This window comes from Taudactylus pleione, unplaced genomic scaffold (genome assembly GCF_031769625.1).
Source record: "Taudactylus pleione unplaced genomic scaffold, aTauple2 ptg000573l, whole genome shotgun sequence".
Lineage (NCBI taxonomy): Eukaryota > Metazoa > Chordata > Amphibia > Anura > Myobatrachidae > Taudactylus > Taudactylus pleione.
Window position 1 is genome coordinate 639089 of NW_028284975.1, and position 22803 is coordinate 661891.

The following is a 22803-nucleotide window of genomic DNA, read 5'->3' on the forward strand; positions in this document are numbered from 1 at the left end:
CATACATCAGCAATCTGAAAACCACAATTGAACAATTTGAAGATTTATTGCCCGATCTTAGGATTTCCCAATCGAGCAATCTGTGCTGATACACTACAGATCTTTTTCAGTGATTTACAGATCGATTGCAGCAAACACAGATCTGGCAATCTTGAAAGGCCCATCATTTTGCTAGAAACGGTCTGCAAATCTCCTGATCATGTCCATACACTAGCAATCTACAGCCCCAATCGATCTGTGAAATCCAACATGTTGGACAATCTGATTAAACAATTCCAATCACTTTTTGGTTGCAATCTGTGATCTGTGAAGCCCATACATTGCAGATTTTTATACACAATCGATTGCAAATTGCACGATTGCTGCAATCCATCTCTGATGTATGGGGGCCTTAAGGCTCTGTCATCTCTATGATCTAGTACGTCCTCTCACCAGACATTTGGTGGATTTTATAAATGTTTTATAAAGAATTTGTGTTACAATAAATTGTGTTGCGCTATGAGGAATGCTTTTATCTGTGTTTCATTTTGAGAAATATCACAGATTCAGTAATCTAAGAAGAACATCACTCCAAAATAAGAAATTACCATGTGCATCTCTTCATGAAATCCCTTTGTGAGTATTTCCAGTAATACTCTGGATAATGTATTCATACATGCTACACATTGGATATATAGGTTTTATTTCATTCAGATATTTTTGAAGGAATTAAAGAAAATTCCACTAAAAATTAACCAGATTGTCCTATACCTCAATTAGGAAACTACTGTACTACACATGTGGTGTTTATTCTTATGGCGACTATGGGTGTAGCTGCTCCTTTTGGTTGTGCAGAAGTTTGCATATTGTATTTGTCTATCTTTAAAATGTGGACTATAATGGAGGAGTTCGGGAACCTCTGATCTAAGTTATATATATTATTATCATTTATTTATATGGCGCCACAAGTGTTCTGCAGTGCTTTGCAAAGTACATAAACAAATAAGTAACCAGTGACTTACAATACAATACAAAGCAGGACATGGACATTGGATAATAGACATAGCTATATTAGTGACCTTTACACCCATATAAGCAGCCAAGTGTTAGTTGCCCTAGTGGGGAGTAAGAGATAAATGAAAATACAGTAGGGAGAAACACAAAAGGGTAGAGGGCCCTGCTTTTAAGAGCTTACATTCTAAAAGGGAGGGGCAGACAAACAGGAGTGACACAGATGGTGTAGGCGGGGAGGAAGGAGCATGTAACAGCAAGTTAGGATGAGAGCTGGAAGGCTTTAATGAAGTAGTGGGTCTTAAGAGCTCATTTGAATGATTGTAGAGAGGTGCAGAGTCTGATAGGGAGAGGGAGAGAGTTCCAAATGTGAGGAGCAGCACGGGCAAAATCTTGGAGGCGGGAGTGGGAGGAAGTAATCAAATGGCATGAAAGGCAGCGTGTATTAAGTGAATAAAGAGGGCGGACAGAAGAGTGAAGGGAGATGAGATCAGATACGTAAAAGGGAGAGGAATGGGTGAGGGCTTTGTAAGTGAGTGTGAGAACATTGAATTGGATTCTGAAAGGGAAGGGGAGCCAGTGGAGGGCTTCTAGGAGAGTGGAGGCAGATGTAGAATATTTAAAGAGGAAGATGAGCCAAGCAGCAGCATTGTGGACAAACTGGAGAGGAGAGAGAAGGAATTTGGGGAGGCCAGATAGGAGGAGGTTACAGTAGTCCAATCTGGAGATGACTAGTGAATGTATGAGGGTTTTGGTGGCATCCTGGATGAGAAAGGGTCTGATCTTGGAAATATTCTTGAGATAGAAATGATAGGACTGTGAGAGGTTCTGAATTTGTGGTTTGAAGGAGAGGGAAGAGTCCAGGATGACTCCAAGAAAACACACTTTGGGACTAGATGAGATAGTTATGCCATCTATTGATAAAAAAAATAGTGGAAAATGAGGTTATGTGGAAGGGTGGGAAGATGATCAGCTCAGTCTTAGACATATTAAGTTTGAGAAATCGCTGGGACATCCAGGAAGGAATGGAAGAGAGACAGTTATAGATATGAGTCAGTAGAGAGGGGGAAAGATCAGGTGAGGATAGATAGGTCTGAGTATCATCTGCATAGAGATGATAATGGAGGTCAAAAGAGCGGATGAGTTTACCTAGAGAGGATGTATAGAGAGAGAATAGGAGAGGTCCAGGAACAGAACCTTGGGGAACACCTACTGGAAGAGGCTGTGGGGGGAGGAGGAGTCATGAGAGGAAACAGAAAAAGAACGGTCAGAGAGGTAGGAGGACAACAAGGAGAGGGCAATATCATGTAGACCAAGTGAGTGAAGGATATGCAGCAGGAGAGGGTGGTGGGAGGAAAGAAATGTGGTGAAGCAGTTGTAAACAATACACTCAAGGAGTTTTGGAGGCAAAAGGAAAGAGAGAGATGGGTCGGTAGTTAGAGAGAATGTTAGGCTCAAGGGTAGGTTTTTTAAGAATGGGGGAGACAAGGGCATGCTGGAATGCAGGAGGGACAATGGCCCTCATTCAGAGGCGGTCGCAAGAAGTGATCGCTCTCTCTGAATGAGAGTGGCCGCTTCTTTCTTTTAGTGCGGCCTCCTGGTCGCTAGCTAAGCTGTGGGTTACCACCCACAGCTTAGCGACCGATCAGGGTGATGGTCGCGATGGGCAGGACCATCGGGGCTTGCGACGAGACCCTAAGGTTGGGTCTTGGCAAGCGCAAGCCCCAGGGAGCTTCCTGCTCTGATCGAGCTGGAAGCTCCCCACTGACATATGTCAGTGTAGCCACCCCCAAACGGCAAGTGTTTTGTCAGGAACGCCTCCGTTTGGACAGCCACCCCCCTGCCTGCCTCCCAAACGGGGCGAGCTGTCAATCACCATCGACAGCTCACCCCCTTTGGTGCGAGACCCGTAGCGACGGAGCGCCCGTCACTTGCCGGGTCTCGCGCATGCGCACGTCGGAGCCGGCTCCGACGTGCACAAGCCCAGTGGGCAAACATCGACCCGGTTGCGAGCACTCAGCGCTTGCGACTGGGTCTGAATAAGGCCCTGTGTCAGAAGAGAGGGAGAGATTAAGGAGGTGGGCAAGATGTGTGCAGGCAGAAGTAGAGAGGTAGTGGAGGAGGTGGGAGGGGATGGGGTCAAGGGGGGGAGGTGGAAGGGGGGGGGACTGTATGAGGGCCATTACTTCCTTTCCAGATACAGGGGAGAAGGATGTCAAAGTCGGTAAAGTTTATATACATTTATTATATATATATATATATTATATGGATTAAATACATTATTATACATTAAATACATTATTATAAACATTTCCTTATGTATATTTAAACTAACCAATTTCTTAACTTTGCAATCTAGAATATCTGTACAAGCAAGCTGATACATTTTGTATCACATTCACAATTATATAAACAATTGTTAAGTTCATATGGAAAAAAAATAATGAAAAAAATATTATTAAATAATCTTTTCATCTTAAGTAAACATCACCTTGATGCGAACTTCATGATGCTTTGGTGGAGCAACTTCAATCTCTTCAATGCTGAGTGGCTGTTTAGGTCCCCAGCATACTGCAGCCTTACATTTGATTGGCTAAAAGTAAAATAAATAATATTAATAATAATAACAACAACAGGGAAAACAATTGTAATTTATTTGCAAATCCAGTGGATTTTCCAATTACTTATCTTTGGTACAGAACACATTGTAGTTTGAACTAAATTATATTTTACAGTTTTAAATAGGTTATTCTGCTAAAAGGTGAATTAAGGCATCCATTACTCTCACTAATGCATCACGGGTAACAATCTGTGCAGGACCTGACCCTGAGGATGCTCCAAGCGGCTGCACAGACTGCAGGATGCCTGCCTGGAGCATCCAAAGGATGCCCTGGGCAGCACTGCAGCAGCCATACTGGCTGAAGGGTGCCGTTTCCGACACCCTGCTAGCCAGTAGCAAGGACCTCGGTGAAGCGACGGTGCCACCCCTAATGCACTAATGCTATGCTTTCTTCCACTGCTAAAGTGGAATCGGTATGTAATACCAACAGATGGGATCCAGGTGGTCAGAATCCTGATGCCTGGACCCTTAAAGGGTTAACATATCGACACTTGGTGGTCAGTATGCTAATCCTCCCCCTGTCCCTACCCTAACCCTTCCATCCTGTTGCCTGAACCTAACCTCCCCCCCTAGGGCGTAAACCTAACCTCCCCCTCTCCTCACCCTAAACCTAACCCTCCCCCCTTAGTGCCTAACCCTAACCCTCCCCTTAGTGCCTAACCCTAACCCCTAAACATAACCCTAACCCTCCCCCCACCCTGCTACTTACCTCTGACATCTCGGTGGTTGGGATGCCTGCGCCGGGATTCTGACTGGCCTCCTTATTCTGGTGTCAGTAAGGTAAGCATTGGCATCCAGACCGCCGGGATGCTGAACGCATACCGCTAAAACTCCCATCATTTTGGACTAGGAAGTAGTTAATTTGTCTATGTGGATGCTGTTGGCAATCAATATGCAAATACTGTAGCATTAGATTGACAGGAGATTGGCAACACTGTTGTCATGTTAAAGTATTGTAACTGTGATGGCATTATACTTTAAACATGATACTTCCTGATCATGTTATGATGCCAACACAATTACGATGCTTAAAATAACATTACAACAGTTTCTGCAATCTCCTGAAATGCTATTGGCATATTTACTGCCAACAGCATCAGCATTACCAAAACATATGTACAGTATACATTTTGGAACAAAAATGGAAGCACAAAGTTTGTTATGGTGGCGATAGGGCCAATAATTGCACAGTGTACGGCCGTAACCGAGCACCAATGATCGGTCTGTCCAGCATGAAAATCTTCCAGCATGCCTGACAGATACCATAATTTGTGCTCCAATCTGACAGTGGATATACTCACCATTAGACAGACAGACCAATTATCTGACAGTGTGGCAAGGATATTGTGGGTCTGATTGAGTCCTTAATACTGAGATGCCCACTTGTAGCATTTTGCAGCGGTGTATTTCTCTCTCGTTGCGTCTTTAGACACACCATCAAAGCTTACTCTAGCCCTATGGCAGGTGCAGGCAGGCCTGCCAAGAGCCGTGGCGGGCCCCAGTAATAGGTGGTGTGGCCTAATCGCGGGAGGCGTGGCCACGCCCCCTTGCCGAGAAAAAAAAAAGATTTGCAGCGGCGCTGCGCACTGGGGAGAGGGGGCGCTCTGAGCCCCCTCAGCCTGGCGCAAAGCCAGGGGGGCGCGATCAGTGTGATCGCTCCCCCGCACAGGCATAGGAGACTGCAATGGCTGCTGCTCAGCAGTCACTGCAGTCTCCAACCACAGCTCAGCACACGCTGTGTGCTGCGCTGCTGTGAGGGGGGCGGAGTGGCGCCGGTCCCGGGCCCCCACCGGGCCCCTCAGGAAGCCCGGGCCCGGGTAATCTGTACCCGCTCCCCCCCCTTCTCGGCGCCCTTCTCCATCTGACCATGGCCTCCTGTGCAGCACACCTGCATCTGCTTAGGCACCCCATTATCTCCCAGGAACACCCATCGAATTCCACTGACCCTGCATCCAAATCTGTTTATGCGCTGTGCAACTTCTACACAAGCACAAAAGAAAACACATTGTTTGCCTGAATATCAGCATACATGTGACTCTGATTTAGACCCTGTATATTTCAGTATGTCAGCTAATTGGTCTGCCTGTCTGATGGTGAGTTTGACAGTTTATGGCCACCTTTAGGCATTGCATTGCCATCTAGTGACAATTTAAAAACTGTTCTGCTTACTATGGCCCTCATTCAGAGCCGTACGCTCTGAGCAGAGCGCACGCTCTGAATGAGGGCCGGGCTCCATTTTCATGGAGCGTCCTCCTGGACGCTCGTATAGCTGTGGGTCACCACCCACAGGCTATACGAGCGTGCTTTGTGATGGCCATCGAATTTGCGAGCCGGAGCCTGCGGTTGAGGTTTTCAACCGCAAGCTCCGGAGTGATTTTGGCTCTATCAGAGCCAAAATCACTCCCACTAACATCACTAGTGATGTCAGTGGGCCGGCTTCTGACGGGAGGCGTTCCCGTGGGAACGCCCCCGTCAGGGAGGCACGCCCCCGGCACGCCCACCAAAGGGGGCGTGCTGTCAATCAACATTGACAGCACGCCCCCTCTGATCGGACACAACGAGCGAAGGACTTTCCTTCGCTCGTCGCGTCTGGCGCATGCGCACGACGGAGCTCCCTCCGTCGTGCGCATGCTCAGTGCATAACATCGACCCACTTGCGAGCGGACAGCCGCTCGCGAGTGGGTCTGAATCAGGCCCTATATGCCTTATTCACACATTTGGGCATAGAAATGTTTATGTGGTGGACTTTGGTATTAAATATAGTACACTACATATTTGTTCCTCCTGGACTTCATAGCACACCACAGAGCAGAATGCACTTACACAGTCTTCATCACAGCAATATTTATTTATAGACCTCTAATAAAACCCTCTAGCGCTGAGTAAATATTAATCACCATCAGCAGCTTATAGAGGACTGCCTCCCTCTGAAGTAATAAAACTGTACAAAAAATATATAGAAGCGCTTTAGAAATACTATAAAGATGGTAAAATACTGTCAACCTTATATTCAATTTCCAAATATTTATTATACATAATACAATTCCTTATAGCCAATATATTACATTTGAAATCATCACCATCACAGTTTAATTACTACTCCTTAAAATATTAATAGGTTCATAAAATAAATTTAATATCATTTAAAACCAGGGTAATCTTCCACTAATACAGTATATCACAATTTAATTGTAAAACATGGGTTGGGTATGGGAGGCCGGCCGTTAAAACACCAACAGCGACATCCCAATGCTTAGAATCCTGACAGGGGCTCCATAAGTATTCTAACCCTTTCCCTTCACGTCCTAAACCTAACCCTCCCTTCCTGCATCCTAACCCCACCCTCCTCCTCCACACCCTAACGCTAACCCTCTCCATTAGTGCCTAAACCTAACCCTCCCCCCTTAGTACCTAACCCTAACCTCCCCCCTGCTGGTGCCTAACCCTAATCCCCCCCCTGTCCGCAGCCTAACCCTAATCCTCCCCCCCAACTCTGCAGTCTAGTCCTAACCCCTCCGGTGGTGGCTAAACCTAACCCTCCCCCCAGCAGCGCAAAGCTAACCCGACCTGCTATACTTACATACAGAATGCTGGCTATCAGGATTCCGGCATCAGCATATCAACTTATGTTGGGATTCCGGCGCCTGTATTCTGGCCGTGGGATGGGATTCCGGCCCCGGGATTTCGACCACCTGCAAAGTAGCTACATCCCATGTAATATACCTAGCCAAGCGTAAAGCTTTAATTACAGTGGCCTGCAAAGGTCTCAGGGCCTGAAACAGAGCTGGACGCTCTGACCAGAGCGCTCGCTCTGAATCAGGGCCCTCCTACCTAAACTTGGAGCGGCCTCCTGGCAGCTCGCATAGCTGTGGGTGACCACCAACAGCATATGCGAGCGGCCAAAAAGATGGTCGCGATGGTCAAGACCGTCGCGACCATCGGGCTTGCGACGAGACCCTGCGGTAGGGTCTCGGTGACCGCAAGCCCTGGAGTGATTGTGGCTCTATCAGAGCCAAAATCACTCCCACTGACATCATTAGTGATGTCAGTGGGGCCGGACCCAGACGGTAGGCGTTCCCATCGACAGCACGCCCCCTTTGGTGCGAGACCCATAACGACGGCTACCCCGTCGTTATTCGGGTCTCGCGCATGCGCACGACGGAGCTCCCTCCGTTGTGCGCATGCGCACTAGGGCACCATCGACACACTTGCGAGCGCTCAGCGCTCGCGAGCGGGTCTGAATCAGGCCCTCGGTCTCTAAGTGGTCTTCACTTTCAGCAGAAATCTGCAATCAATCTTAATAAGAGATAGGAATACCTGACAGTGCTTCATCTCCAGGGGAATCCATTTATGTCCGTTAACAATAATGTACTTTGCAAAACATCTGTCTCTTAGTGGACAGGTGACAGCCACTTAATTATCAATGATTTGCAATAATGTTCAACATATCCTGTAAATGGGCTATCATTCCACTTTCAGACTTAGGGTGGTATTCAATTAGTTTCGCACCCGCAAAACTTTTTTGCATGCTGTACTTTTCGCCAACATCGCGTGTTTTGGCCGCATAAACTTTTCGTGCGCGCCCCTGTTATTTGCCGTATTCAGTTCCAAAAGACATGAAAACGCAACCGGGCAAATGTGAAACAGGCGAAAAGTGCTGTCAGAATGGGGGAAACAGCCTGACACCCCCGAAAACATTCACTAACATTGGGGTTCAATGTAGATGCCCCCAAATAGACCTAATAAAACTGTTTGGGGTACTTATGTTGTGTCATTTGCTTCGAATTAGCGTCTTTACACAAGTGGTGAAGAATTTCATTAAGCAGTATTTTTGGTGAAAATAAGTTGTCCTGTCAAATTTGGGGTACATGAAAATGGGTGCAAGCATGGTTTAAAGTCGCTAAAGTGAAGTTTAAAAGAACCTAAAAAATGCACCTGAAACAAGCATCTGCAATCAAAAAGACACCTCACCCATACTTGCAGACCCCACAAAAGTCACATTATACTGCCACCTACAATCTCCCTGAAACTAGTTTTCAAAAGTAGGCAAGTATGGCTCACACATGCCCAGTAAACATATCCCCACATGTCCATACTGGGCATCTGCAAGCTTTCCAAGAAGATATATGTGAAATTGGGGAAAAGCAAGTTGCTTCTGCACTTCAAGTAGTAATAAGAAAACTGTCAGCACTTCAGGAAACCAGGGTTGTACTGCTAAATTCCATTATTATACATCATAGAGCCCACCTGAACATCTGCAATCTGGCTGGACCGATATGCAATAGGTTGCACCTCTCCTTGCATATCAATGCCTAGTTCCCTATAGAATATAAGCTTAATGGCAGAGCCCTGTTATCTCCATGTCTGTCTGTTATTATTACCCAGTCTTGTTTTATTACTGTTTGTTCCCAATTGTGTCACTATATAATAAAATAATAATAATAATCCATTAAAAGCTAGATACATTGAATAAACATCTTACACATTTCCGGCCTGCACAACTTTCATAGTATATTGTTCACATTGCTTTACATTTGGAATTTGTTGTGAGTAACCACTGCAAAAACACTTGTTGAATGACGCCTTAACCTGCATAACCTTTACTTGGATAAGTGATCCTTCATTAGTAGGATTCCACTTTACCTCAATTGAGTCATAACTATAGAGCCAGTTTTAAGCCATGTCACAAGCGTCATTTGCCACACTTACCCCAGCGGTTGGAGTGCGCCGGGGTCGGCCACTGAGGGGGGCCACAGGCAGCCACCACCCACCTTATGACCTGGCAGACTGCCTGGTTCAGCAAGTATGGCTACCGGCATACCACACTGCATGTCGCTACAATTACAGACAAGGGGAAGTTTTGCTTTCTTCTTCAGACCAGTGAAGCCTTCTGCTAGTCCTACTTGTAACTTCAGGCTGTTGTCGTTAGTCTAGGGTTGCCTACCCTCCCGCTAAAATCGGGAGGGTAGGCAACCCTGGTGTGAGCTCTCCAGCCAGTGCATGCACAGTATAATGTTAAAATATCACTCCCACAATGTCTTCGGCCAGATCATTACCCTGGTAGATGGGAATGGAGAGGTGGAGTCACGCACCTCATCATGAAAGGGTTCCGTGTTTTTTTTTTCTTTGATTTTTAGACAGCCAGGATCAGGTTTAAAAGGTCAGCCCAGCATTAAGTGTTTGTTTATTGTAGATGCCTTTCTGCTGTCAGTATGTTCTTGCAAACCACTCCAGCTCCCTGGTTCCTAGTGAATCCTTGATCCTGTCTTGTTTCCTGAATTAAAGCCACTTGTACCAAATCCTTATCATCTAAACCATTGTTTGTACTTCGCCAGTCTGATTAACTCCATATGTACCAAAAACTTGCTGCCTAGTTCTTGTCTGTTCAGATGTGTCCTTGCTTGTTAAACTGCCTTTCTAGTCATGCCGAGTATCTTTTCCTTTTTCCTTAAAATGCGTCACAAAGCGATGCAATAGGACACATAAGCATATTCTGTGTTCAAGGCGCCGTCCAGTCAGTATGTTGGCCGGGTAACTGGAGAGAAGACCAGCTGAAGTAAGAAGATGCCACGGAAGCCCTGGATGGGCAGCGGCCATGCAAAAGAGCTTCAAGGCCGCTGACCTCCAGGTGAAGATGCCGTGGGAGTCCTGGGAGAAGCGGCAGCCATCAAAAAGAGCTTAAAGGCTGCCACCCCCCAGGTGAAGTAGTGGAAAAATAAAATTTTACAACAAAGAGTCTCTTGGTTTTATTTTGATATTTCTTTTGCAGGGGTACTTTATTACCAGCGGGCTCTTAATGCCCCACCTGCTGGTACTTGTGGTTCTCCTGCTGTGTTTATTTATACACAGATACAGGTATCACGGATCATTCAGATCCGAGCCTGCATCAGTCTGCTGCTGCCTCCCCTGGGTCCTCCAGCCTGCACCACCGTCGCCGCTAACGCCCATGGGTCCCGGGCGGGCTAACACCCGCTATCCCCCAGGTTCCGGCCGCAGCTCACAGCTGCTTCCTTCCCCCGAGCCCACCACCGCTACCGCCCGCACTGACCTGCCATCTTGGTGCACCCAAGTGAAGCCACAGTGAGTACACCTGATGGAGGCTCCTACTAAGGCTGCGCATCAAGTTGAAACTTCGTATCTCTATAATGGCGGATTTGTGAGGGAATAGTTTAAAAGCTATAACTTTCTCAATTACTTAAACCCCAAAAGCACCTACCCAGGAACAATAGCTACCTAATAAAACAAAACCAAAGTGTAAATTTGCCCCATACCCTGAGTTATGCCTTCCCAAAAATCCCCCCATAGAGAACAGCAGAAAAGTGGTCCTAATTGAGAATGTCAGAAAATACTGACAGTTGGAAATTTAAATTACTCACAAGTCCCCATTTTTTATGTTTTTGCCCTGAAATTTGGCATGCGCACCGAGCGACAGTTCTACCAGCCCATGCCAAATAGTACCTCCAATAACTTTTGAGGTGTAGCCCTTTAAACACCATGCCCCATCGGAATTTCTCTATGGGAAAATTATTTTTTTTCCAAGAGGACCCATACATTGCTCATCCCCTGTATATTGGCAACCAAGACTGGCTCTGATTAGCCTGGTGCTGGTTGTGCTTAATACAGGGAACCCCTGCATCTTTTGTCCCCTGCACAACCAGCACAGGGGCTCCAAAGCTCGATGCTGGTTGTGCTGTGGAGGCATGTTATTTTTTTTTATATTACACATTCATTTTTTAAAACAATACATGGATGGATTTAACTGATATGTCCATGCATCTGTGTCTTATTGATTTGATTTACTCAGGTGCATGCCCAGCACCAGTGAGTCCCTCTGTTGCCTGCTGATGCTTCTGTGCACGCCAGTTGCTGCCACTGCTCTGCATCCCCACTGCTGCTACTTCCCCACACACCTGCAGCTGTCTCTCCCTTTGCACCCTTAAAACACCTCATGTGTGCTGTCTGCTCCTCCACCCGTGTTAGTGTACCTATTTGCTGTCCTTCTGCCCTGCAGGTGGCCTGGTTTGTTCGTCAAAACCCTGATGGTTAATAAATTATTAAAAAGCAATGAAATTCCATAGACCAAAAACCTTATGGTTTTACATGTCCCATTAAGGCTTCTTAGACATGATCTGAAAATTCACAAAACCTACTGAATTTGTGCCAGTCAAACTAAAAAAAGTAATGAAATTACGATCATTAAGGCTGACGTCTTAATGGATGTGTTCCTTGCGCAATACAGATATGGTATGCCATCACACCCTGTGGTTAACTACAGATTCAGCATTCTGACAGAATGAGATTGCTGTCACTCACAAAATGGTGGAGCTGCTAAGTCACAGAATTGTGTGCTCATTGGAATACACATATGCAGTCTATGCAACTGAAGTCTAAGCAGAAAATAGAGCTTTGCAGATGGAATAAAAGTGGTGTGGATGGGGGGAGGAGAGAGAGCAGCATAGATAGGTGAGACAAAAAGGCATGTAGAGGAGGGAAGGTTAAGCAGTACAGAGGGGGGGGTAGCCAAAGTGATGCAGATAGGTGAAAAACAGTGGAGCGGATAGGGTGGAAGAACAAAGTAATGCAGATGGGTGGAAAGCAGTGGTGCAGATGGGGGGGAAACAGAGTGACACGGTTTGGGGGGACAGCGACATGGATGGCGGTAGAGAGTGGCATGAACATGAGAAGACAGAGCAGTGCAGATGGGTAAAGACAGATTGGTGTGGATAAGGAAAACAGACTAGCACAAGTAGGAGAACACACAACAGTAGGGATTGGGGAAGACAGATTAGTGTGGATGGGTAGGTAGACAGAGTGGTGCAAATGGAGGAAGAAAGAGTGCCACAGAGCAAATGAAGACAAAGCGGCGTAGCTTAGGGGAATACAGTGGTGCAGAAGAAAACAGAGTGGCATGGATGCAGGGCGGTGCGGATGGAGAAAGACAGATTGATGCAGATAAGAGAACACAGACTAGCACAGTTCAGAGACCACACAGAAGTAGGGATTGGGGAAGACAGATTGGTGTGGATGGGGAGGATGACAGAGTGGTGTGGGTGGTGGGTGGAGACAAAGTTGCATGGTTGGGGGGACCAGAGTAGTGCTGGTACTTGTGGTTCTCCTGCTGTGTTTATTTATACACAGATACAGGTATCATGGATCATTCAGATCCGAGCCTGCATCAGTCTGCTGCTGCCTCCCCTGGGTCCTCCAGCCTGCACCACCGTCGCCGCTAACGCCCATGGGTCCCGGGCGGGCTAACACCCGCTATCCCCCGGGTTCCGGCCGCAGCTCACAGCTGCTTCCTTCCCCCGAGCCCACCACCGCTACCGCCCGCACTGACCTGCCATCTTGGTGCACCCAAGTGAAGCCACAGTGAGTACACCTGATGGAGGCTCCTACTAAGGCTGCGCATCAAGTTGAAACTTCGTATCTCTATAATGGCGGATTTGTGAGGGAATAGTTTAAAAGCTATAACTTTCTCAATTACTTAAACCCCAAAAGCACCTACCCAGGAACAATAGCAACCTAATAAAACAAAACCAAAGTGTAAATTTGCCCCATACCCTGAGTTATGCCTTCCCAAAAATCCCCCCATAGAGAACAGCAGAAAAGTGGTCCTAATTGAGAATGTCAGAAAATACTGACAGTTGGAAATTTAAATTACTCACAAGTCCCCATTTTTTATGTTTTTGCCCTGAAATTTGGCATGCGCACCGAGCGACAGTTCTACCAGCCCATGCCAAATAGTACCTCCAATAACTTTTGAGGTGTAGCCCTTTAAACACCATGCCCCATCGGAATTTCTCTATGGGAAAATTATTTTTTTTCCAAGAGGACCCATACATCGCTCATCCCCTGTATATTGGCAACCAAGACTGGCTCTGATTAGCCTGGTGCTGGTTGTGCTTAATACAGGGAACCCCTGCATCTTTTGTCCCCTGCACAACCAGCACAGGGGCTCCAAAGCTCGATGCTGGTTGTGCTGTGGAGGCATGTTATTTTTTTTTATATTACACATTCATTTTTTAAAACAATACATGGATGGATTTAACTGATATGTCCATGCATCTGTGTCTTATTGATTTGATTTACTCAGGTGCATGCCCAGCACCAGTGAGTCCCTCTGTTGCCTGCTGATGCTTCTGTGCACGCCAGTTGCTGCCACTGCTCTGCATCCCCACTGCTGCTACTTCCCCACACACCTGCAGCTGTCTCTCCCTCTGCACCCTTAAAACACCTCATGTGTGCTGTCTGCTCCTCCACCCGTGTTAGTGTACCTATTTGCTGTCCTTCTGCCCTGCAGGTGGCCTGGTTTGCTCGTCAAAACCCTGATGGTTAATAAATTATTAAAAAGCAATGAAATTCCATAGACAAAAAACCTTATGGTTTTACATGTCCCATTAAGGCTTCTTAGACATGATCTGAAAATTCACAAAACCTACTGAATTTGTGCCAGTCAAACTAAAAAAAGTAATGAAATTACGATCATTAAGGCTGACGTCTTAATGGATGTGTTCCTTGCGCAATACAGATATGGTATGCCATCACACCCTGTGGTTAACTACAGATTCAGCATTCTGACAGAATGAGATTGCTGTCACTCACAAAATGGTGGAGCTGCTAAGTCACAGAATTGTGTGCTCATTGGAATACACATATGCAGTCTATGCAACTGAAGTCTAAGCAGAAAATAGAGCTTTGCAGATGGAATAAAAGTGGTGTGGATGGGGGGAGGAGAGAGAGCAGCATAGATAGGTGAGACAAAAAGGCATGTAGAGGAGGGAAGGTTAAGCAGTACAGAGGGGGGGGTAGCCAAAGTAATACAGATAGGTGAAAAACAGTGGAGCGGATAGGGTGGAAGAACAAAGTAATGCAGATGGGTGGAAAGCAGTGGTGCAGATGGGGGGGAAACAGAGTGACACGGTTTGGGGGGACAGCGACATGGATGGCGGTAGAGAGTGGCATGAACATGGGAAGACAGAGCAGTGCAGATGGGTAAAGACAGATTGGTGTGGATAAGGAAAACAGACTAGCACAAGTAGGAGAACACACAACAGTAGGGATTGGGGAAGACAGATTAGTGTGGATGGGTAGGTAGACAGAGTGGTGCAAATGGAGGAAGAAAGAGTGCCACAGAGCAAAGGAAGACAAAGCGGCGTAGCTTAGGGGAATACAGTGGTGCAGAAGGAAACAGAGTGGCACGGATGCAGGGCGGTGCGGATGGAGAAAGACAGATTGATGCAGGTAAGAGAACACAGACTAGCACAGTTCAGAGACCACACAGAAGTAGGGATTGGGGAAGACAGATTGGTGTGGATGGGGAGGAAGACAGAGTGGTGTGGGTGGTGGGTGGAGACAAAGTTGCATGGTTGGGGGGACCAGAGTAGTGCAGATGGAGGAAGAAAGAGTGCCACAGATGAGAGAAAGACAGCAACGTGGCTGTGGAGAAGGCTGGGGAAAAACAGATTGGTGCGGATGAGTCACCACATGACTAGCACAGTTGGGAGACCACACAGCAGTAGGGATTGGGGAATATATAGCATCATGGAGGAATATAGGGGAAGAAAGTGTACATGCAAAGTATGATAGTTTTAAAAATAAGGGAGTGGAACATGTATTCTAAATTAGATAAATGTATGCAGTGAGAAGGATGTTGGAAGCCAGTGAGATTGTTTTGGTGATCAAATGGGAAGATTGTGGGCACTGAGTGGGATGTGGGAGCCACATAACTGCTCAAACCTCAGTTGCATAGACTGGATGTGTGTATTCCAATGAGCACACAATTCTGTGAATTAGCAGCTCCACCATTTTGTGAGTGACAGCAATTTCATTCTGCGAGAGTGCTGAATCTGCAGTTAACCGCAAGGTGTGATGGCATACCATATCTGTATTGCACAAAGAACACGTCCATTAAGGCGTCAGCCTTAATGATCGTAAATTAATTGCTTTTTACAGTTTGAGTGGCACAAATTCAGTAGGTTTTGTGAAATTTCAGATCATGTCTATGGAACATATATATATATATATATATATATATATATATATACACAAAGTCAATATAGAGCAGCACAGCACAGACGGTGTAATGGTTAGCGTTACTGCCTCACAGCACTGAGGTCATGGGTTCGATTCCCACTACAGCCCTGTCTGTGTGGAGTTTGTATATTCTCCCTGTGCTTGCGTGGGTTTCCTCCGGATACTCCGGTTTCCTCCCACACTCCAAAAATATATTGGTAGGTTAATTGGCTCCCCACAAAATTGACCATAGTGTGTATGTTTGCGAGCATGTGGTAGGGAATATAGATTGTAAGCTCCATTGGGGCAGGGACTGATGTGAATGGTAAGATATTCTATTTAAAGCGCTGCGGAATATGTGTGCGCTATATAAATAACTGGTAATAATATAGGTTTGGCACTCCACAGTATTAAAGTTATTTGCCCTGGTGCCATCCGGAGGTATGGAAACCTGAAATCTAGACAAAAACAAACAGCGGCACTCAGGGGACTTCCAAAAGAAAAAAGAATCCTGGACACAACAGTGTAGTTCAACGTTTCAGTCTTGGTAGACTTTTATCAAGAACAACATCAAAACATAAGTGAACATAGGCCCTCATTCAGAGCCACTCGCTAGCGGCAGTACGCTCGTTCCGAGCGATGTTCGCACATCTGCGCATGCGTACGGATCGTTATACGCATGCGCGAACCAGTCAGTGCGGCCGAAATTCATGTGCTCGCAAAATAGCGAATGCCTGCTACTTTGAGTGACAGAAAGAGGCGTATGTGGGTGGTAACAGGGGAAGGTGCTTGAAAACGGGGAGTGGAAATCAGAACGCAGGCGTGCTTAAAGGTCAAAATGGGCGTTTTATTGGTGTGCATATTTAAAACAGCAGCGTCATTGACCACGTCACTGGGTTTTTTTTAAGCCAGAACTGTTCGCAAAATTGTGGTAGCAAAAACCAACCACAAGAATAGCGAGCAGTTCATACGCTGGTCGATGTACTCGATTAATCTAATAAATAGCGGACATGACGTATGGTGCGAGCGGCCAGGGGGCGTTTTTAACAAATAAACGAGCGTATGTTTTGCTCGCTCGTTCAGACTTAGAGGTGTGAACAGACTGCAATTTGCGAACGGATCATTTGAATAGCCACCCTTTGTTTTTGAACGAACGACCGCAAATAGCGAACGGCTCTGAATCAGGCCCATACCTTTATAGGACAGTGTGTAAAGTGTGGTGCATGGCCGCCCCTCCTGTCCAGCTCCGGGTAGGTGATGTCATCCTTTTGACCAAACAAAAGGACATTTAACTTCACCCCGTGCGTGTGCATCTCTACGACAGGTCTGGCTCTGGATGATTGGTTTTGGATCATATCTTTGGCTTTAGTTCATATACAGGGGCGTATCTACCCATTGGCCAGGATGGCACTCGCCAGGGGCGCCGGCCGAGGGGGGGGCACCGTCCGGCAGTTCCTCCCATGATCAAGGGGTAGAAATATACAGGACTGCCGCGGAGTCCCAGGTATGCCCCTGTGATGTCCGTCCAGTGCCTGGGAGCCGCTGGTGAGTGAGAGGGAGAGGGAGTCACCCACCCCCTACTTCCCGGCACCACCTCCTCACCCGCCCCAGCACCTCCCCGCCCGTCCTCCCCCAGCCTCCTCCTCCCTGTCCCCGGATCCTCCCCAGCTTGGGTTGCCCGGCAGCCGCGGCTGACTCTCCCTCTCACATGCTGCCGGGCACCGGGGAGCGGAGGATGAAGGAGGGTACCTGACGGCTGCTCCTGTGCGCCTGACAGCGGGACACCCGGGCTCGCGGCTGACTCTGTCTCCTATACCGCCGCGGAGTGGAGGATGAAGGAGTGTACCTGCTGGCTGCTCCTGTGCGGGCTGACAGCGGGACACCCGGGCATCCATCTCACATGCCGCCGGGAACCGAGGAGCAGAGAATGTGGGAGAGTACCTTCCGGCTGCTCCTGTGCGGGCTGACAGCGGGACCCCAGAGGTATGTGACAGAGTATAGTGTGACAGGCTGAGTGTGTGTATGTGACAGGGTGTAGTGTGACAGGCTGAGTGGGAGTATATGACAGGGTGTAGTGTGACAGGCTGAGTGTGAGTATGTGACGGTGTAGTGTTACAGGTGACAGGGTGAGTGTGAGTATGTAACAGGATGTAGTGTGAGTATGTGACAGGGTGTTGTGTGAGTGTGTGACAGGGTGTAGTGTTACAGGTGACAGGGTTTAGTGTGAGTATGTGACAGGGTGTAGTGTTACACGTGACAGGGTGTAGTGTTACAGGTGACAGGGTGTAGTGTGAGTGTGTGACAGGGTGTAGTGTTACAGGCATACTTACCAACTCTCCCTCATTGTCAGGGAGACTACCTGAAATAGTAGCAGTCTCCCTGTCTCCCTGAAGAGTCTAGCAATCTCCCTCATTTCATCCTTACCCCCATTATGAAGCTGTTATATTATAAAACAGAGATATATACATTCAAATGGGATCATTAGTGTTATTTCCTTGCATTGGTTTTATTAAGGCACAATGATCCCTATGAATTTCTGAAAAGTATTAAGCTGGCCACACATCTAAAGATTATCTGTCCAACCAGCCAACTAGTAGATTTGTTGGAATGAAAATCTGGTAAGGAATACAACAGCAATTTGCTCCCAGACGCTGAAAAATGGACCAAAACTGTTGTATAAACAAATAGTTTAAATCAAACATTTAACAAACTTGTCTGACAACCATTTTCATCTGTTTTCTGGCATTTAGGAATAAATTTCTGATCATCATTTACTCCCATTCCTTACCAGATTTTCATTCCAACCAATCAACAAGTTGGCTGGTTGGATGTAAGTTGTTCTAGTGTGTGGCCAGCTTTAGTGTGTTTTCATTAACAAACAGATCTTACTAACTGCTTTTGGGCTGGTTTACATTTGGATGTAAGTCAGGTTTAGGACACGTCTCTCAGATTTATCAGTACACGCCCACTGTAACACGCGCTCATAGGTGCTGCTTTCACAATCTCCCTGAAATGCTTTTTTAAAAGTAGGCAAGTATGGTTACAGGTGACAGGGTGTAGTGTGAGTGTGTGACAGGGTGTAGTGTTACAGGTGACAGGGTGTATTGTGAGTATGTGACAGGGTGTGGTGTTACAGGTGACAGGGTGTAGTGTGAGTATGTGACAGGGTGTGGTGTTACAGGTGACAGGGTGTGGTGTTACAGGTGACAGGGTGTAGTGTATGTGACATGGAGTAGTGTTACAGGTGACAGGGTGTAGTGTGAGTATGTGACAGGGTGTAGTGTTACAGGTGACAGGGTGTAGTGTTACAGGTGACAGGGTGTAGTGTGAGTGTGTGACAGGGTGTAGTGTTACAGGTGACAGGGTGTAGTGTATGTGACAGGGAGTAGTGTTACAGGTGACAGGGTGTAGTGTGAGTATGTGACAGGGTGTAGTGTTACAGGTGACAGGGTGTAGTGTTACAGGTGACAGGGTGTAGTGTGAGTGTGTGACAGGGTGTAGTGTTACAGGTGACAGGGTGTAGTGTGAGTGTGTGACAGGGTGTAGTGTTACAGGTGACAGGGTGTAGTGTGAGTATGTGACAGAGTGGAGTGTTACAGGTGACAGGGTGTAGTGTTACAGGTGACAGGGTGTGGTGTTACAGGTGACAGGGTGTAGTGTTACAGGTGACAGGGTATAGTGTTACAGGTGATAGGGTGTAGTGTGAGTATGTGACAGGGTGTAGTGTGAGTATGTGACAGAGTGTAGTGTTACAGGTGACAGGGTGTAGTGTTACAGGTGACAGGGTGTAGTGTTACAGGTGATAGAGTGTAGTGTGAGTATGTGACAGGGTGTAGTATTACAGGTGACAGGGTGTAGTGTGAGTATGTGACAGAGTGTAGTGCTACAGGTGACAGGCTGAGTATGTGACAGGGTGTAGTGTTACTGTAACTGCAGGTAAGACATGGGGGCTGGCTAGGGAGAGGTTTTAAGTACAGTGTGTGTATTTATACAGAAAATATGGGGGGAGGGGGCGCCATTCCATTACTTTGCCATTGGTGCTCGGACCCCTAGATACACCCCTGTTCATATATTGGCTCATTTCAATAATATCTTCGATATCTTTTGAGTACCTCATTTATTGGCTTATGATACCCAATTCAGTATATATATATATATTTCTTACTTCATCTTGTTTCTTAGATAACAATGTTTTATGACTGATTGCCATGCATTATATAGACATTCCAGCACTGTCAGATTTCAATAGTTAATTATTACCTAACCAAATTTTACAAAACGATGTGCCCTGTATATTTGTTATATGTCCTTTATGTGTCACTTGTATTTTATCATTTGAGTCCGCTCTTTGGACTCTGTTTTGCATATACTTGAGCTATACTGCACCATGTTTTGTATTGATATAACATATCATATTGCACAATGGTTTTTCCTTATGCTCTAACCCTATGTGGTTCCCTGTAATGTCTTTCCATGGTTACCGCACACGCTTCACCGCCCACTACCTGAGGTCTATCACCGGAATGGGGGAGTCATACTGACCGCTTCACACGCCGAGCGTCATGAAGTGCTGAGTGACGCGTCGGCCACATGCGGATGGCTTCACCCACCCGGAGCTGGACAGGAGGGGCGGCCATGCACCACACTTTACACGCTGTCCTATAAAGGTATGTTCACTTGTGTTTTGATGTTGTTCTTGATAAAAGTCTACCAAGACTGAAACGTTAAACTACACTGTTGTGTCCAGGATTCTTTTTTCTTTTGGAAGTCCTGTGAGTGCCGCTGTTTGTTTTTGTCTATATATATACATATATTATATATATAAAACGTAATATATTAAACATAACGACATCTCAAATGCCTCAGATGAGATTTACATAAACATATTTTCAAAAGGTGAAATTAGAGGATACGCTTTAAAAAACAGAATAAAGCAGCTAAAACTGCATTCTCTGATGTAGTGTCCCTACCATTGGCCCCTCTACCTGAATTCCAGCAAGTCAGAGGGGCAACTCCATGCAGCCGTATTGCAGAGTGCTGTCTCTGTCACAAGCCCCTTCCTCTCAGTCCGGCTGCGCGGCCAGCGCCACACTTATAGACTCCGTACTGCACATGTGCAAAATTATGAGAATATGGCCACAGCTGCTATTTTCCTGCTGTTTTTACAGCACTGACACCGGCACTGATGTGGGACTCCGGAGAGGTAAGTATAATATGGGTGCAGGGTGTGCGGTGCGAGCCCCCCTGGACTCAGGGGCCCATGTGCACCACCCATCCTGCATTATAAATACGCCTCTGGCATTGCATCTGTCTACGAATCAGGCCAAGTGTACCAAGCAGGCTATTTTTATAATAAAACTCTAAACCTCTAATATAACAAATGTAACAAATATAAACTAGCATCATGTTAGTGGAAAACCAGAATACCAAATATAATTATATCTCTATATACAAAATTATTCTACAGTTGTGCAGAGATCTTCCCAAGATTATATAATCTAGGACATGTATGACTTTAGGGCATTACAATACTATAGTACATTCCAATAGTTAAAAAATGATGTCATTCATTACACTCATCAATAAAAAAGAAACCTAAACTGTACTAAATATGACACAAAGGCATATCAAAGGTTTGTTTACTGTAACATGATTGCATTAAGTACACATATATGCATTTAATGAATAAGTTCACCTAAGAATGCAATAAGGTGATCTTATTAAATGTGAGTTACTAAATGCCTCTTATGAGCTTTTAAGTGCAGGTTTAGGTGTTAGGCATCTGCATATGCTACCTAAAAAGGAGTTACAGGGAAATTACTTAATCTAATGTTAAGTAAGAAGACCATAACGGCATTAATGTCCTGTTAAAAGATTTCTCAAATTAATTTATAGCATCAAGGACAAAAAAAGTTTGCTTATGTATTTCAAGTTACAGTAAATGACAGGTCATATACTGAATTGTACACTTACAATGGGAATAATAATAAATACATACTTATTACCTTGCATTCATATTCCAAAACTTAAATTTGAATTTTAGTAAGAACAGCTGCAATAATCAGTAAACATTGCAAATATTGAAATTGGATCCATCCCCAACTCATTATGTATTCATATAGCAGAAGTAATTTACAGAACATTGAATTATGATTAAAATGAAATACTAACGGGAAGAATAAATTATGTGCTGTCACAAAAGCTGGAGGATTGTGATTGTTGCTCTACATGAATCAAACCTGTAACTATATCTTATTTACTTTTACGTTTATATTATCCTTTATGAATAAATAGCAGAAACTAATAGTTGCTTCACATTAACTAACATTAAATGCAATACACATGTTAGTACATACTTATGATACTTAATCTGATGCTTATCATAACCTGTAAAGCAAATTAGTTTAAAAGAGCTTGTTGTATTCTGCTTACTTTCCCAGCGGTAGACATTTGCACGTCTTTCTTCAGTCCTTTCTAGACAGGAATGTAACTTTCACTAGCAGTCTTCAGAGGTTACACATTAAACCTCCCATTAACCTTAATCCACCTTAAATGGCTACATGCCTAGTACATCCCACTGAGAGAAAACTGGTGGAGCTGTAAAGTCAGCTATATAACAATACTTGGAAATTGTATTGTGTAGAATGGGTGATAAAAAAGAATGAATACTGTATGTATTTCCAAGTTCTTCTTATTTTAAAGGTATTTTTTTATCACAATACTTTAGAAGCAGTAACATGTTTAGGGTAATTGACTATACAGATCTGCCCAGCTACATTGTTGTCCATAGCGCAGGGAATCGTGCTATGCGTGGCTATGAGACAGATTCCCGCGATCAGAGACCCCCATTTGCGTCTCCATAGGATATAATGGGAGAAGCACTCCCGCGATCGGGGACACGCTTTCGCATCACCTTAGGACTGAATGGAGAAGCAGTCCTGCGATTGGGGATGCACCATAGCGTAGTGCGCGATTCGCTGGCACTTTTGTACCGCGATCAGCCACAATGAACATGGGTGCATCTGTATCGCATGTGTCATTGTAGATCTAAGTTTTGCCATCACATGTGTGCTGGTTCTAATGCATGGAGTACAGCATCTCATTATTTACATTCAATACCAGCTGGTCTACTAACATACGCTTCATACATGCATGTGCTGTTATAAGAGACTAACAGGCGG

The 22803-nt window shown here is 45.6% G+C and overlaps 1 protein-coding gene across 1 annotated transcript in view; it reads right to left on the minus strand.

The window, feature by feature from the left end:
* LOC148481554 (alcohol dehydrogenase 1) overlaps positions 1-22092 on the minus strand; it is a 63680-nt gene extending 41588 nt beyond the window's left edge. Inside the window, exons 1-2 of the mRNA XM_088453246.1 lie at positions 22055-22092; positions 3482-3583 (exon numbers count right to left, since the gene is read on the minus strand). Coding sequence (XP_088309372.1) covers positions 3482-3583; positions 22055-22072 — 120 coding nt within the window. The 5' untranslated portion in view covers positions 22073-22092. The remainder of the gene's footprint in view (positions 1-3481; positions 3584-22054) is intronic.
* Positions 22093-22803: the final 711 nt, after the last annotated feature.